At 47.3% G+C, this 18,475-nt stretch overlaps 1 protein-coding gene across 1 annotated transcript in view; it reads right to left on the reverse strand.

The window, feature by feature from the left end:
• The window catches only part of LOC125757195 (nose resistant to fluoxetine protein 6-like), a 252,488-nt gene that overhangs the window by 123,989 nt on the left and 110,024 nt on the right, over positions 1 to 18,475 (reverse strand). The window contains exons 5-6 of the mRNA XM_049412547.1: positions 5,046 to 5,146; positions 2,415 to 2,585 (exon numbers count right to left, since the gene is read on the reverse strand). Coding sequence (XP_049268504.1) covers positions 2,415 to 2,585; positions 5,046 to 5,146 — 272 coding nt within the window. The remainder of the gene's footprint in view (positions 1 to 2,414; positions 2,586 to 5,045; positions 5,147 to 18,475) is intronic.

Below are 18,475 nucleotides of genomic sequence, written 5' to 3' on the forward strand. Positions count from 1 at the left end.
GGCTGAAAAAATTGGGGTGAGTGAGTGTGAGTGAGTATTCTCTTACAGTGCCGACCTATGGTCGCACCACCTTGAAGGGTAAGCAGAGCGGTTGGTAGCGGTGAGAGGTGGCGATGAACGAAAGCAGCGGAAGGCGTGAAGAGCGCGGCAGCGCCGGAGGCAGCGGAACATGATACAGGTGCCAAGACAGTAGCGTGCGGAGGGATTTGGGTGTCGTCCGTGATGACCAACTTCGCGCAGGAAAGGGGACCGTCGGCAGGTAGAGCATCGTCCAGAGAGTAGAAGGCGACTTCTGCACGGGCGTAATCCATGACGGGCTTGGTGATTGGACAGAAAATCCCAACCTAAAATAATCTCGTAAGAATAGTGCGGAAGTACGACGAACTCGACTGTGTAGGGCACTCCTTGAATGAGACGTCTGGCACTACACGCCACAACAGGCTGGACGGGCTGTGTTGTGGCAGTGTGAAGAAAGGGACCGAAGAAGGGTGTCGTCACTTTTCGGATTGAGCGGCACAGTTTTTCGGCGACGACAGATATTGCGGCACCCGCATCGATGAGAGCAAGAGCAGATACACCTTCGAGAACCGCATTAATCACATTCCGCGGCGGAAGAGAGGGCTTGCACTTTGCGACGATGACGCAGTTCTTGCCTCGCGAACTATGCCATTTAGTTTTCCGTGTCGTTTGCAGGTGGACGTCGACGCATCGGGGAGAGCGAGCGACCACGACGAGAAGGAGAACGGCGGTCAGAAGCTGGTCGAAGGCTTGGTCGCGGAAGTTGCAACTCGCGGTCTGAAGCGTAGGAGAACGTGTGGCTGTACTCGGATGCGCGTGGGTCGTCACGTGAATGTAGTGGTCGGTGGCCGGCACAGGCGTGCAACGTGTCCGGGTAGACCACATGAAAAGCAGATCGGCCGGTTGTCGGCTGTGCGCCAGGAATTGGCGACTCGATGGACTGGAGGTCGTGGCGACGTGCTGGCGTAAGCAGGAGTAGACAGCGGAGGCGGCACGCGGAACGTCGGTTGTCGTGGTCGTGCTGCTGCTACGGCGTACGTCAACGGTGCGGTGACTGGTGGCGCCAGTTCTGGTGGAAGGCCCTCAGACACTTGGTCTTGTATGACGTGTTGTAGTGCGGGACTGAGCGGCGTACTTCGCTCCGGTAGGTTAGGGATGAGCGAGAGCTGGCGAGCAACTTCTTCGCGCACAAAAGCTTTAAAGGGGTACTGACACGAATATTTTCATTTGTCGTTTTTTTGCTTCAAATGAAAGGTCAAGCCCTCAAGAGCCTAGAAAAGTTAGTTCTAAGCGCGCGTGTGCCCTGAAAAAGTAATTACGGTATGTTTTAAAAACCTAGTTTCGGTTCCTACTGTACCCTGACGTCACAACACGGTATGGGCTTCTCGTCACGTGCGCGCACAATATATAGTGACGTTTCCACGGCCGCTCCGCACTGTGGCTCCGTTGGTGACGCGTCGAAGAGCACCAGCACTGCGTTTCGGAAAGTTGACCAGTCCAGTGGCCTTCCGCAAAGTTTCTCATGGACGCCAGGGTCAGCTCCCAGAACACCGCGTTCCATAGAGCTGCGAGACCCATTAGTCACCCTCCACCTGGGCACCCGCCACTGGGCGCCCGCCATTGAGGCGCCAGCGCGCCCGTCCCGACAGAGTCCTTGGGAGCGGAACACAACAACTTCTTCGTCATCACACGGGCAACGTCTGGTCGAAAAGTACGTATGGCCCGACTAACCGTGGCGGGAACAGCTTGCACAAAGCCGGAGTGCGAGCAGGCGTCAACACCTCGTGACCAGGTCGGAAGGCGACAACATGGTGGAATGCATCATAAAGGACCTTCCGGTCGTATTCTCTGGCTTCTGCGTTCATGCAGGCGCGATGGCGAAACTTGTGAAACGTATTCTTCGTAAGAGGATGCGTATTAGTTGACAAGCAAGGTGAAAAGAAACTCCCAAAAAGAAAGTTTTTTTTTTTTCAATTTCTGAAGGAAACCTTAGCAGTGGCAAAGTGGGTCCGCCTGGACATTGCCTCGTCTGCGTAGGCAATTCCCTTACAGTGAGAAGGTTTTTTTGAAAACAGTATGAAATTTCCACCCGACATTGTTGCTTAAAATGTAAGGTGTGGCGCTGCTAAGCTCGAGAAGGCCATCCCTGGCGTTAGTGGCCACATTTCGATGGGGGCAAAATGTAAGAATGCCCGTTTACTTTGCGGTGCACTCTGGAACCTCAAGTGGTGATTAACGTGGAGTCGTTCACTATGCTATGCGTGATAATCATATTGTGGTTTGCATGCGTAAAAGCTCACAAATTACTAATTGTTAAAAAATCTGCTTTGTTCTTGATTCGTCACCCTCGGGTGCCTTAACTCGAGCGGAGATCAACGGTCTACTCCTATGCTTACGGTATGTGCCGATGTCCGGATAAATGTACGTATGGAAAGTGACCACCCAAAAGACGCCACATATCCGCAGGCCGTTGAACACCTTGAGACTTGTATTAGAATTTCCAACTTTAAACAGCTTGCTGGTAACTCGCGGCATCGATAACTTCAGGAACGATTGTAGCAGTTCGCCTGCAAAATAAAAAAAGGACAGGCAATTTAGAAAGAACCAGCTGCACAAACGTAACTGGAGTTAAAACACAGTTACCTACAATTCATTTGCCTGAAAACGGTCAAAACTTGCCTAATAAAGATGTTTCAATGCCTTTGAATTTTTTTTTCCGGCAACTCTTTTTTTCACTTGGGCTGTGAAATCGAGTACACTAGAGCAATGGTAAGCAACCTTTTTGCGGCGGAGGGCTGAGTTGCATAGAGCCGACAGGGCGGGGGCCAGATGGAAAAACAGGGGAAAATCAGGCAAAGAGAAAAAAAAATTGGCGAATTGACAATAATGCACGAAACTGGAATAGAAATCATGTTTCTTTAGCACCGAACGAGTCTTTACAATCGAGATAGGAAGCAGCATTTGAGATTGGACCTTTACAATCTACATAGGAAGTGTCAAAAGGAGGGGGGGGTGATTCCGACGTCGCGTCGCGGGCCGCATAATAGTGCCCCGGGGGCGGCATGCGGCCAGCGGGCCGCAACTTGGCGACCCCTGCACTAGAGCATGTGGATACCCCACTTCGCAACGATACAAAATGAAAGATCAGATATGTACTAGCGATCGCGGTGTAAATAGAGATGGTAGAGCGTGTTGCGTGCTACATCCTGATTAAAAGAAAAAAAAACACATACTTTTGTAGTCCCGGTGAACGACTATGCTTGCCGTACGGCATGCAGCAGGCGTTTCGTGCCTTGCAGATCTCACAAGTGAATTGCGCGCCAGTTCTACCCACATAGCAGTCGCCTACTCGCATGCCTTTCTGCTCTGACTGCCCTCTGCCCACAGGACCGCTGCGCCGCTATCCATAATGGGCTCCAGAAATCAGCGCCTCTAATCTCCTCAAAACACTGCTGCGTAGCACCGGCCATCGGTGGGAGATTACCAAACGAAGCACAGTAACACTTTCAAGAAGATGCGACAAGCACCTTCGCATTAAAACAGTTGCGCCTCGACGCCCTTGCATTAATTCCAGTCGGTGCTAATTAACTCGATTCTATCAACACTGAGAATAACGACGATGTATAAGGTGAAGAAACTCTGCGATGGGATTTGCATGCAGCGCAAAGAACAAGACGTGCGCTATTGTTTCTAAAGAGGACATCGATGTTATTTGAAATTTATTTGTATCTCAAAAGAAGCAAGCATGTATTTTGAGGAATCCATTAGCGTTGGTGCTGTCCGTATTGAGTGTAGATAATAGACATATTCATACACATGAACAGCGCTAGTAATTCATATATTAGCCGAGTAATGCTCATTTATACAGACAACAATGGAACCATTAGGCAAATAGCAGCGGAAAAATCGGCACGTGGTCCGGTGGCGGAGAAATGCTTCAGCTTTTTTATTAAATGCAATGATTGTGTTAGAAGCCTTTCTTAGATCGATATATTAGCCCCTATAATTAGTCCCCATCAATGGCTCGCCTGAATACCCTTTTCGCAGATGGCGATTTCGATTAATTATGGAACTTTTCAGCGGGTGGTCTTATTTTTTACGTTTTTGTGAATGTGGCCCATGCCACTCGGCCTACGCGAGTTGGAAGCCGTGACGTCCTGACACCCTCATTCGACAGCAAGCCGGCCGGCTGGCGTCTTTCAAAGCGCGCACGCCGCCACACAGCTGCACAGTATGCATTCATGTCGTGGTCCCTCTACCAGCGATTAATTCACCTGTGATGATGCACACCATTACAAGTTGCCAACAAATATAACTTCTTACGTATACGAGCCTCCTATGCTAAGCGACGAAGAGCAGGAGGCCGCGGACCAATCAGGCAGTCCGGGCCAGCAACGTGGTCTAACGTGCAGCGGAAGCAGTAGATAAGTTAATGTTACAACGGATGCGTGGTTTCATCAGCTTCGTTGAGACAAAAATGCAGTTAATTTATACGGATGAATCGAGGCCTCGTAGTGCGTCGCTTTGTGTTTCCTATGCGGTCGGCCGCTGCGTAGTTCGTTTTGCGAGAACGAATGCGTGGAATTTTTCAGCCGTTTCATAGCTCTGTCATATCCACGCTGGCACAAGACATTTGCAGGTTGAATTTATCGAAACCGGTTGGCTTCGTCAAGATGGACAGCACGGAATATTCAAAAAGAAACCTCGTTTGCGCGCATAAAGGCTAGATGGCGGCACCATCCCATACTGTTCTTTTTTTTTTTTCAGACGCAGCTAAGTGTAGCACCGAAGTGTTCCGAGCTAGCAAAGGAAGCCCATTTTTAAATGTGTCCAGGCTTGGCGTGATAGCTGAGCAGCGCGTATACATACAAAGCCTACGCCGCTTGCCATCTCTAGGAAACGTATGCGATGGTGTGTCGTGGCCGATGATGCTGTTATGACAGCCTCCAGCGCAGCAGTAGCTGGTCATTTCCTTCCGCCGCGACGAACGCTTCAAAACCGAGGACCGACCACGGCATGATTCGTACCTGGCTTCTCCTTGGATGTCCCCTGATCCTTTGTGCGGCTCAATGCGATGTCACAGAAAGTCGCTGTCAAAACAGTTATGACGAACAAAGCAAGAATAACTCTGAAAAAAACAAAAAATAAGTGTCAAACAACAGTATGCAGTACCAAATTTTTTTTAGAATGTATCTCCTAATAACGGGGACGACGCACAGCTCATCCACATGAAGATAAGACTTTTTGCTGACGACTGTATACTCTACAAAGAAATTACTTGTGCAATCCACCACATAACTCCAAATAATGCGCTGTCTCTTGAGAGTAACAAGAAAACATCATGATGACGAGGAGTTACCTTACACCACAAACGATGTTACAGTAGACACACAGCCAAGTACACTCTAATCACCGTAACGTTTACGACTACAATAAAACAGCAAGGAACTTATAATTTATAAGTTACGTGGCTGTTACAACAATTTTATCTTTGTGTTTTCTTCATTTCCCTCTCACATAGAGGTTACACTGACAGTAGCATGCCATTTCAAAGGCCTAAAGCACCGCGATGTCCATTGTAACCATTAGATCGTATCTTTTCAAAGCGCGGTGATTCAGCCGTCAGGTGGCCTATAGACTATGGATTGGAAGTTCATTGATCATTCTGTCACATCGCGATCTGGATTGTGCGATTATAGACAAAGACAGTTGCGATACAGTAAGGTCCTGATCGCTCACTGGCGTCGCGAAGTGCCATAATGAATATAAAGGCTTGCGCAAAGCCTTCTTCAAGGCTGGCTTTAGCAACTGAACAGGGGATAATGTGTACACAGAACGGGTCTTGCCAGAAGAAAAGCGAATCATAGAAGCAGCGATTTTACATTGCGGGATACTGTGGCAAGCGATGGTGGGGTATGAGTTAAAAACTGCAGTTCAATAAAGTGAGCCCGCTTCCGAAACACGTAATTTAGGAAGTGGCATAAAATCCGCACAGGCATGGGCAGACGCACAAGAACGAAATACTGTCTATGTTGGTTAAATGGCTAAATGTTTGTGATAAACAACTTCTTAAGTTGCTTCTTACATATATTTTGCTTTTAAAATTCATTTGCCCCCGTGAAGTTTCGCTAATAGTGGAGAAGAGGATACATCAGATTGCAAATGGCGACACGATATAGTACTGCGAGCACACGACAACCGACAAAATGAAACTAGCGATGCGATCAAACAACCATTCCGTGGCGCGAGAAAAATATTTTGCAAGACTCGTGATACAATATATCCAAATTTCCTTGTTGTCTTCTCTATTTTATTTTCAGCGTTAAAATTAAGTGGCCGTGAAAAAATCGGCAGATCCCACGTACCGTGGGAATCGATATTATGCGAAGCATGCGCAGGAAGGTGACTGTGTCGAAATTTTTCACATTGAGCGAAATGTTACAGAATGACGCTAGAAAAATGTGCAAATGGTATACGCACACACATATTTTGAAGAATCTCACAGGTGTTATATAACCAGCTGTTTACAGTTGCTTAACGATGCCAACAGCAACATAGGTGTTACCGACAGCAGACGCAGTAAGTTGATATGTAGTGCTTATATTATTCAATACTGGATAGCGCCAATTCGAATAGGACAATGACGGAACACAGATGCACAGGACAGGCGCTACTCGCAACTAAGTTTTATTCAGAAAAATTTCTTTAGATATATACATAGCCGAGTGGCACGAGCAGGCGCACTGCACGTACGTTACAGTCACAGTTGCAGTTGTTACAGTTGCGTTATAGTTGCCATGCTTATACTTGTCCGTTATGACGGAGAACACGCACGCACGTTTCACGAACCCGTGTGCATGTGTGGAAGGGGTTCTTGGCAGTTATTGAATAAGGTCATCATCACCGTGATCAGGAAGCACCAGCAGCTGGACAGGACTTCTTATCAGGGGCGTAGCCACGTGAGGGCACACCTGGGCCGTGCCCCCCCCGAATTTTTTTTGCCATAGCATACAGAGCAGAAAATGACACTCGACCACATCTGCCTGCTCGTCCCCACTACAGATCAAGGAGGTGCCCCCCCCCCCCCCCGAAAAAAATTTCTGCCTACGCCCCTGCTTCTTATCGAATCCGTTAGTGATCGCGGCTACGAACGGTCTAAGTTTAGTTAAATGCGAGGTATAGTAGAGATGGTGGAAACCGCGGATGGCCCTTAAGAAGAAATGATCTATGATGCCTCCTGTCCTGGAAGTGGCATCGAGGTCTTGTGATGCCCTGTCCACATCCAAGCCGTCTTTCATGCCGTCTAAGAACCAGGCTTTGTTGGGTTTTGATAAATCAATGCTGAAGTCACCGGTAATCATGAGGCACATGGTCCTCTAGGCAGAGTTATTACAGGAAGAATTGACTCCGGTTTTCGCGTAATTCACGTGGTCGACGTTGCGGACCACGTGGACGAGTGGATGGTAGCCCACCGTCTTCCACTGGTGCTGTTTTCAGCTCCCTAACTTTCCTTGCGTCAGCCGCTGTGGTGTAGTGGTTACAGTGCTCGGCTGCTGACCCGAATGTCGCGGGTTCGATCCCGGCTGCGGCAGTCGTATTTGGATGGAGGCGAAATGCTAGAGGCCCATCTGCTGTGTCATGTAAGTGCACGTTAAAGAATACCAGAAGGTCAAAATTTCCGGAGCCCCTCACTACGGCGTCTCTCATGATCATATCGTGGTTTTGGGACGTCGAACCCCAACAATTACTATTATTATCACTTGCTTTCCGTGTGAATATGTATGTTCGCGGTCACTGCGTTGACTGAGACTCTGTTATCACCTGTGGCAATACCCGCATAACATGAACTCCGGTATGCGGGTATGTGCCACACGTGACTGAGAGAAAGCGTTTCGTGACGTACTCGACAGGTATTTTGCGTAATTCATGTCATGACCAGTGAATCGTGTTCGTCATGCATTCATCCTATGCTGTGCGAAGATCGGTATATTACAACCTATGGAGACGATCGCGAGGGCGTCCAGACGTAGGCGGCTAGATAAATAGATAGATAGATACGTAGATAGAAACGCCCAAAGAACCTGAGGTTCGCTAAGAAGTGCTTCGCATTTAATACAGCAAACGTCAGGTCACAACATAGCACCAAACACGCCTAACCCTTATCCGTTTGCCAACACAGGAGAAAAAGATGCCGCTAAGTTGACAAAATAGCGTGCGACAGCCGCTCCAGTGATGGCGCATGGAGAGATATGGGAGCTAGCGGTGAGTCACAAATGTGGCGCCCTCCAGGTGCCGCTTCAATTTCGTCGAACCTAGTCGAACCAGGGACGGCGTCTTCTCTCCTAGGCGTTGCACAGCTTGAGGTGTACGCTGGGAAGAGCATTCAAATGTGAGGCGGTTGGTGCGGTGGTGGAAGTCGTGCTTGTGCTGCTCTTCGTTCCATCGACTTAACCAGGTTTTACGCTCCGCGATTTGGTGACGTGCCTGGTCTAATCATGTTCTGTGAGTGGCGTGTAACTGGTGAACAGTAAGCAAGGACACTCGTAAACGTACGCGATTCGCCACAAATCAACCACGAGGCATTGCAACGTGGACGTTCAGTGCGCTGCGCGGCCGTTGCAACGAGCTGCATTGCTGATTCTTCGCTTGCCTGAGACTGGCAATTGTCGAACGTGTTGCAGCAGTTGTTACGTTGGCCGAAGACAGTAGTAAATGTGATATACAGGTAAGCAACATTCTCTGTTCAGTACGTTATTTGCTTGCGTATATCGCGTGTTTACCAGAATTCATGCTCAAGTTTACGCTATTGTGCGAGATGGGTCGTGTCAGAAAAATAAATCACGTCATGATTTGTGCAATGCATTGTTATCTGCAGTATTTGCTCTGCGTTGGACTTTACAATATGGGTGTTTGGGCGTATATATATCAAACATCCGACTAACATCATTTGTTATCATACCCGTTTATGTGAGAAGCGATGAAGGAAAGAAGTTTAACATTTTTTGCTGTCGCCGTCTTGGTACCTTCAACACGCTCGATGAAGTCTGCAATCATGGTGTGAAATACTGTAGGCGGCATAAACAAAGTGCCCCAGATCAGCGTTGCCCAGACGAGCTTGAGTGCGCAGTAACTCGCTCCTGTCCATGGCAGTCTGGGCTGTTTATCACGTCTTGGTCGCAGGTATATATCTCGTGGCGTCTACACGTAAAGTGTCGGCTAATTCAACTTCTCGCCATACTTCAATCTCAGCTGCGGTAGCTTAAAGTGCACAGGTGAGGGTTTAAGACGGTAATGCGAGATTGTTGGTTGTGATCACTGGCATTCATTTCCGCAGCGCAAAAAAAAAAAATTGAATAAATTAAAAAAAGAGCCCCTCGTAGTGTGATGTCGCCGATTGCGCGCCTGTCCAACGGTTTTTGTATGTTCCCTTGCAGTGAAGTCAGTTGATCGTCTAGCGCCCGGCCTTTGTACGTGTCTTCTTTTGTGTCTGTGTCGTTTTTTTCTGTTTTTTTTTTTGCGCTACCGAAATGAATACCAGTGAGGGTTTAAGTACAGGAAAGACCATGAAATGGCGTACAGCATGTTTCCGTGTTGCACAGCACGCTTCCTGCGCCGACCACAGTAAAAATTTAACACACACACACACACACAACACACACACACACACACACACACACACACAACACACACACAACACACACACACACACACACACACAACAGCACACACACAACAACACACACCACACACACACACACACACACCACACACACACCACACACACACACACACACACACACACACACACACACACACACACACACACACACACCACACACACACACACACACACACACACACACACACACACACACACACACACACACACACACACACACACACACACACACACACACACACACACACACCACACACACCACACACACACACACACATGGACGTTTATGACGTGAAGAAAGGAAATGTTAAATTCAGTGGTTTGGCTTGGCACGTTTGAGGGGGTGGTTTGGCTTGGCACGTTTGAGGGGGATAAGCAATCGACTGGAGGAAATGACGTGTTCGCGCTTGAGAAAAATGACTGTCACGACATCTTTGCCTTGAGTCACTCAAGACCACTCCGCGCACTCTCAACACGAGCGATGGCAATCTACCTTCAGTATATGCGTGCTGCCCGCGTGATATATTCATGCGTATTTAAAGCAAACTTCTCGTACACACGTTTTCATTTCACTTGTGAACAAGGCTCCTTGTGTGTGTGTGTGTGTGTGTGTGTGTGTGTGTGTGTGTGGTGTGAGTGTGTGTGTGTGTGTGTGTGTGTGTGTGTGTGTGTGTGTGTGTGTGTGTGTGTGTGTGTGTGTGTGTGTGTGTGTGTGTGTGTGTGTGTGTGTGTGTGTGTGTGTGTGTATTAAATCTTTGCTTTGGTCGGTGTTTTCTACCTCGGGTTTTCTACCTTCACCATGTATCATCCCATCCAGACAGCCTTCTGTCAAACTTTAAACTTCTGTGTTGATCTACAGTTTAAACCCTACCACAAATATACGCCGTAGTCATGTTCGTTCCATAGTTGCACTCATACGGATCACAATGTACCGCATTCGAAATTCAGATTACCTGAATTCATGCTTATTCTTACGCTACTGTAAGAGGTGGGTTATACACAGCGCGGTTTATTATTGTATCTCCGCCATTGTTCCAACTACTTCTTCTTTCTCCACCAGACTACCCACTACTAGTTTATGTCCCAAGTGCGTCGTGCCAGAAGAAGAAGAAAAGTATGCCACAGATAGGCCCCCCCTGCAGACAAGTGGCCGTGGGCACTTGAAGAAAAAAAAATGGTCAGACTGAGCTTGTCAGAATGGGTGCCGGCTTGATCCTTTCAATGCTGACTGTGTCTTCATGCCCATTACGCAGGATTGTAAAATGATGTTCAGAACGCTTGATGACTGGGAAAGGACCGTCATAGCGAGGCTGAAGAGCACGGCGAGACGCATCGACACGAACAAAAACGTGTGAAGATGTCTGTAGGTTTGCCGGCAGAAAAACGTCGTTCTTAGTATGAGCTGAAGTTGGTGATGGGCGCAAGTTTTGCATGAAAACCCGCAGACGCTGGACGAAAGAAGATGGATCCGAAACACTCTGCGTAGTAACGGGGCTGACGAGGTCACCAGGCAAACGGAGTGTGCAGCCATAAACCATCTCGGCTACAGAGCAGGCAAGTTCTGGCCGAAGTGTTGAACGCAGGCCGAGAAGCGCGATAGGGAGGTGTGATACCCAATCTTCGGCGTGAGGCTGCGAGGCGAGTGCTGCTTTTAGATGACGGTGGAGTCTCTCCACTAAGCCATTTGATGCTGGATGATACGCAGTTGTGCGAATACGCGCACAACCCAGTAGAGATGTGACAGAGGTGAAAAGCGCTGACTCAAACTGTCTGCCTCGATCGGTAGTCACCGTTGATGGTACACCGAAACGGCTAATCCAGGTAGCAAGAAAGGTACGAGCAACTGTTTCTGCCGTGATGTCAGGCATTGGAGCTGCTTCAGGCCACCTAGTGTACCTGTCAATACACGTAAGCAAATACGTATTTCCCCGACATGGAGGTAAAGGCCCGACAATGTCCAAATGAATGGTGTCGAAACGTGCATCAGGGAGAGGGAATTTTCCCCATGGAGGCTTGGTGTGCCGTTGTACCTTGATACGCTGCCACGCTGTGCAAGTGCGAACCCAGTCACGAATGTTAGCGCGTATGCGCGGCCAGACATAGCGTTCAGTGACCAGGTGTTGCGTAGCTCTTACGCCTGGATGGCAGATGGAGTGGAGGGTGTCAAAAACAGCACGACGCAGCTGTGAAGGAACATAGATACGAGTGCAGTTGTGTGAAACATCGCACCAGAGCGTAACGTCGTCGTCGGGAAAGTTGACTTGTTCCAGTCGGAGGGAAGTAGAGTATCGGAGTCGTGGAAGCTCATCGTCTAATGCCTGTGCCTCCGCGAGCGAAGACAATGAAAGGTCGGTGGTGCCTGTCGTGGCATTGATGGTAATACGACTGAGAGCGTCCGCTGCACTGTTAAAACTGCCTTTTACATAACGTATGTCTGTGGTGAATTCGGCAATGAAAGCAAGATGCCGAAGTTCTCTAGGAGTGTGCGTGGCACTGCAGGAACGTAAAGCCGAAACAAGTGGCTTGTGGTCGGTAAGAATGGCAAATTGTCGCCCTTCAAGGAAGTACCTGAAATGCTTCACCGCAAGGTAGGCTGCGAGGAGCTCCCGTCCGAAAGTACTGTATCGGCGCTCAGTGTCGCGTAACTTGCGGGAGAAGAAGGAAATTGGAGCCCATGCACCATTGATCCATTGATGAAGAGTTATGAATGCTCAGCAATTGCAGACGCAAGTTAGCGACTTCAGCTGCGAGATCTTTTACCGTTTCTCGAAGGGAATCTGCTTCAGAAATCGGAGAGGTGTGGGCAGCGTTTATGACTGCCGGAGCAACGTCCATCATGTCATCGGCCATTTCTGCCAGCTCCGACAGCGTCTTATCCTGAGCTGGGACAAGAGCCATTCGCACGGTAGGTGGAAGACGCTGTAGAAACAACTCACGTAGTATGGATGTTTCTAAGCCGTCCGGCTGGTCCCCAAGCAGGTGCTGCAGGTGACGTAGAAACTGTGTGGGACGGCGGTCCCCGAGCTCTTCGTTGCACAGAAGTTGCTGAATGCGCCGATGCTTAGGCGGAACGAGTCGGTGAAGAAGAGCCTGTTTGACTGTCGTATATGGAGTGTCAGCAGGCGGGCCCACGAGGATGTCGCGTATTTCGGCCATTGCCTGTGGCGGCAACGCTTCAACGAGGAGCTCATGCTTGCGAACTTCTGACGTGATGCGATCAATGCGGAACTTGTTCTCGACTTGAATGAACCATAAGGAGGGATCGGCAAGCCACAGCTGTGGTAGCGTTATGGTAGTAGTACCTCCAACAACGCCGGAAGAGGGTACATGGCCAGGTGCAGTGGCAGCGGTACCAGGGCTGAGGCCGTCGAGATGCTCACGCTGCTCCATGGAAGGTCGCGTTCGTAGTCCGGGTCACCAATAAATATAGCACACTGAAACGCGGTTCCGAAAACACAGCGCGGTTTATTATTGTATCTCCGCCATTGTTCCAACTACTTCTTCTTTCTCCACAGCAGACTACCCACTACTAGTTTATGTCCCAAGTGCGTCGTGCCAGAAGAAGAAGAAAAGTATGCCACACCAGAAAAATAAATTATGTCATGTTTTTACGCAATGCATTGTTATCAGCAGTATTTTCTCTGCGTCGTTATCAAAACGGCGCAGCTGAGAATTATACGTTCCGCAATAAGCGACACGCTGTGGCTTAACGATTTTTCGGATGGCATGAATGCCAGCAATCGTGCAAAGCAGGAGTCCAAAGGGGGACATGGTCGGCGTGGTTGGTATATCTCTCGATGTTCTTAGTTCTTTACAGATAAGAATCTGTTCTCTGGTAATAAGATAACTTTTTTTTGTTCTTGTTCTGTTCTAGGGTGAAAGCAACGTGTCATTGTGGTTTGAAAAGATGAATCGGCATACATGTGATGTAACTGTCAAAGCCGGAATGTTTATAGGTACGTAGACAGCACAAATAAATTTTTTTGCCATATTCAGTGCTTTGCGTTGAAACTGTTTACAGCATACATCACGCCGAAGGCATGCTGTGAGGATCTACTATCAGACAGCTTGGAAACTTGCAGACGCCGATATTCCTTAAACTCGGTGCAGCCGAGGTTACAAACTGCCAAGTGGAATATGCCCCTACAGGAAAACAACTAGGTACGAACATATTCAAGCTCCACGTGAAATGCTCAATATGGTCACTGAAAAATGTTAATTGTAACATTTCTGTTTCTTGTCACCTGGTGTCGTCTTTCTGCTTGTAAACCGTCACTTACATTATTGTATTGCTGACTGTTGTGCTAAACAGAAGTAAATTACATGTGGTATTAACGTTCGTTTTCAATTCAGAATTTTTGTTTTCCGATAAACGTATTGCACAGGATACTAGATTTTGGGAGCGCTTATGTATTAGTCAAGTGCAATGCAATGTGAGACACATACTTAACTCCCCCCCCCCAAAAGAAAAGGGGGGGAAGGGGGAGGTTAGTATGTGTCGCACATTGCATGTTATCAGCATTTGTGTGCAGTGTGGCAGTAACCGTTGCGATAGTGTAACATAATGTTTCTCTTCTTTTAGGATCCACTGTCCAGCAAGGAGATTGCGGAACCAGCAACTGACAGATTGACTGAAGAAACATGATGCCTGCAGCAAGATAGGGTTTGACTGCAGATCCTGACCACCTGCTTCTGCAAATTTGTACTAACCACAGGTGAAAGCAAGAAGAAATGCTGTGAATACCGGCGGCGTTCTATCAGCTAGACAAGTTCCTGAATCAATGTTCTTAATGGTAATCAAGTTTATGTGTATTAATGACTATCACGCTAATTTTGACGTCTTCTGCTTACAAGGTGTCAATGCAATAAAAGATGAATTCTTTCTCAAGGGTGCATGTTTTTTTTTTTTCAGACAATTCCTTATGCACAGCAGTTTTGTACAATGCTTGATTTGGTTCTCTTTTTGGAAGTTTTCTTTAGCGTAACCTTTCATTTAGGTACACCGTCTTGTACGCCTTCACAAGTCGTGTTCTACAGCGCATGCTCAGGAAAATCGAACATTGCCCCGGTAATGAAAAAACTGTTATCACTATCAGTTTTGTGTTTTGCACCCACGCAAAAAAAAGTAAAAAAAAAAAACTTATAGTTTTAGACGGCAATTACGTGTGATATTGTGGGCAGAGCTTTCCGTTTTTGAAACAGTTACCTGTTCAACCATTAAAACGCATAATATCTCCTGAACAAAATAAAGAAAGCGCATTTGGGTTTCAGCAGAGGAGAAAGCCGGAGGAGTTGCTCGTGTATTGTTATACATAGCGCACGTATGGGTTAGTGGTTTCAGTGAGTTAGTAGCATTACAGAATGGCAGACATTCTACGCACAACCCGAGAGACAAAAGTAAAGGACTGACAATCCCCCTCTTTTAGGGGCGAAGCTCCTTAAGGCGGCACCCGTTCGTCCCTCGTAGTCGTAGTCGTAGTGCGTAACCAGTCTTACGCTTTGACCTCCAAGGTGGTGCCGGTGGGAGATTTTTCCTGTGCGTGGTTGAACAATAAAAAATTCGCAGCGTTAGCTAAAAGCCGACTTCTTCTGTCTCTCATTCCCATTAGCAGCCATTCTTTACCTCCAAGGTAGTGCCTGGTGAGATTTCTCCTGTGCGTGATTAAACAATAAAAATTTTCTTCAAAACGCCGTTGATTGATGAAATAAACCAACGAAAGACGCCAGATGTTTTGTAAAAGCAAAACGAAAGAACGCCAGATGTTTCTAAAGCAAAACGAAAAGACGCCAGCTGCTTAACGAAAGACGCCAGATGTTTTCTAAAGCAATGGTTTTCTAAACAATGAAAATTCACAGCGTACATGTAAAATTAAAGTGAGCTGCAAGTCGTCATAACTCATCGAACCTTTAGTATAAACGCGCCCGATCTCACGTCGGTGATGATGTACTGGGCAGAATTCACGGAAGATTCACGGTTTGCCGATGAACCTCCGCAGCTTCGCCCACTCATCATCATTCACTCCGTGGATATGCTGTGAATTTTTTGTTTTTTCGCTTCCCTCTGGGTTTCATCGTCCTGTTTATGCGCATAGTGCCAGCAGTTATGGTAAGCCGCACACGTGAGTATACTTGAGAAGCACGAGTCTGATCACCTATTATTTGCAGGGGGCTCCACTCAGTATAACAGCTCTACCCGTGTTTCACCAACCCAGGTGTCGCCTAACAAAGGGTATGTGCATTTTAGATGCGAAGCAGCTTTTGCTGGGTGCTGTGTCCGTCCTTCCATTGGCGACCGTCCGCTCGGGAATCATGTGTGCTGGCACGCGCTAGCGCGTTCGCGCCTATGTAAGGGGCTGGGTAAGGCGCTGAGGCCTCTCCCCCCTGAGGCCTCTCCCCCTTTGAACCATGCGTGCTGGCACGCGCTAGCGTGTTGGGGCCTGTGTAAGGCGCTGGGTAAGACGCTGTGGCCTCTCCCCCTTACACTCTCAGCAATCATGTGATGGCGTCGGGGAACTAGATTCTGCAGACGCGCGATGAACCAACGCGTTGTATCCTAGTCAGAACGCGCTGGCACGCGCTAGCGCGTTCAGGCCTTTGTAAGGGACTGAGTAAGACGCTGTGGCCTCTCTCCCTTGCACTCTCTCAGCAATCACGCAACTTAAGTCGACCCATGCGCTGCTTCGCATCCCCACATAGTTTCCTTTCTTATTTATTATTATTTTTTTATTTCGTAATACCCTCCGGGCCAAAGGCATTATGGAGGGGGGTGAAACATGATTTTCTTTACTCATATAATGTTAGCTAAAATATAAACGTTGTGTAAAAGAGAGCAGGTAAGTTGGTGTGTTCGTTATACAATGATAGCTAGTGCAGAACGAAACAAGTGATGATCGGTCATGATGGCCACAGATCCGGGAAGGCGGTTCCAGTCTACAGATGTTCTGGGGATAAATGAATCACTGCATGTTTTGGTTAGACATGACATAACACCGACTTTGTTAGAATGATCAATTCTAGTTGATACGTAAGAAGGCGGAAGAATAAATGAGCCGCGAAGAGTTGGAATATAATGATAAATTTTGTGAAACAGACAGAGGCGGAAAAGCGTTCGACGAGAGGCAAGAGACAGCAGTTCTAGTGAATTCTTCATGGCAGTAATGCTTAGTGGGAGATGGTGTAATTTTTTTTAAATGCAAAGCATTTCTTAGTCAACCCCATGCACTTTGAGCGTTTCTATCTATCTATCTATCTATCTATCTATCTATCTATCTATCTATCTATCTATCTATCTATCTATCTATCTATCTATCTATCTATCTATCTATCTATCTATCTATCTATCTAATTTTATAAACATGCAATGAGCATTATATATGTACTCCTATGATACATGCGTCATGTCAGGTTAACGTATGTTCCAGTGTTGCCTCGGCTTTTATAGCAGTCTAATAAACATTACATTTGTATTCCTATGATTCAGCAACCTTATTCAAACATTGCTCGACCCCGGAGGATTACGCTAACGAAAGTTACGTATAATATTCACATCATGGCACCGTAAAATGCACTTCGTTTCGATAATACTGGCGTATGTGCTCTAAAGCGAGTGCTGGCATTACGTCAGACCATAAGTTACCCTTTAAACGCCAGTGTTGTGAACGTGCCTGGTAAGCCCACGACCTGCACACAACTACTTCACTTACAAAAACACGTAGATCCACCTCGTAACGCTTGGCTCAAAGCCAAAAAAAAGTTGCAGCATAGAACTACTTGTTGACTGCTCTGCATCAAACCGATTACCACAAGGCCTGGGATCTGCCGAATTTTTTCTTTAATCTTTTTTCTGCGACACATTCTGGACCAGTCGCTACGCGCATGATCGGCCCAGCCAAGTGTCGCCTAGAAACGGAAGTGTGGCTCTTCCTTTAGTGCTTCTTTCTGTGCACGCCTAATCTTTCATACTTCTTTATGTGCCTTTATTATGCAGCGTACAAATATGTACACAGAGTTATGAGAACTTTCACGGGGGATGTCATATGGCCTGCCCTTTCCTGAATGCAAAGCTGGAGCTTTGGAATAATTTTGGTACATGTCTGCTTAGAGCACGACAGTTGCGGTGTCCGTGGCAAGAGATGCTCGTTTTCCTCAACGCAAGAAAAAACGCCAAACAATGTCATTTGGAGTTGGCGTAGAGCTTGCATGCATCATAACGTCGCACCTTGAACCACAAGCATCGTGTCGTACAAATGTGGTCTGCCCCTAAAATGATAATTAAAGAGAGCAGGTGATTGACAGATATTCTTAATTATGGGTTGTGCCATTTATGTCAGACAAGTATCTGCTCTTTATCCAATCACGTAGATGTTTAGGCTTTACAAATTGCATCTCTCGAAAAACAGCGTTCCGGCTCTTGATATGCGCTGTTGGTATTGTATTTCTGCGCACGCATACATTTACAATTAAAATTACTGCGTGATTTTCTGATATCATTCAGCATTTGTATATAATCTGCATATACGTACCAGCCAGCCACGTTTTACGCGGTGATTTCAGACATTTCCTAGGGTTTTGCGAGAAGTACGTAAAACTGACTTAACACTGCGTATAGCGAGCGGCCCCTTTTGATTTTGGTATGCTTCACGGCATAACGTTCTGGCATTGCGGCGGAGCTCACTTATGTTTCCCCTTCAGTATGAGATGGCTCTACTAGTAAACCTTTTTGTTGCAGTTTTTTATGACGTATGCACGCCAGCATACTTTTTCTGTTTCCATATTTGA

The sequence above is a fragment of the Rhipicephalus sanguineus genome, chromosome 1 (assembly GCF_013339695.2).
Source record: "Rhipicephalus sanguineus isolate Rsan-2018 chromosome 1, BIME_Rsan_1.4, whole genome shotgun sequence".
NCBI lineage: Eukaryota > Metazoa > Arthropoda > Arachnida > Ixodida > Ixodidae > Rhipicephalus > Rhipicephalus sanguineus.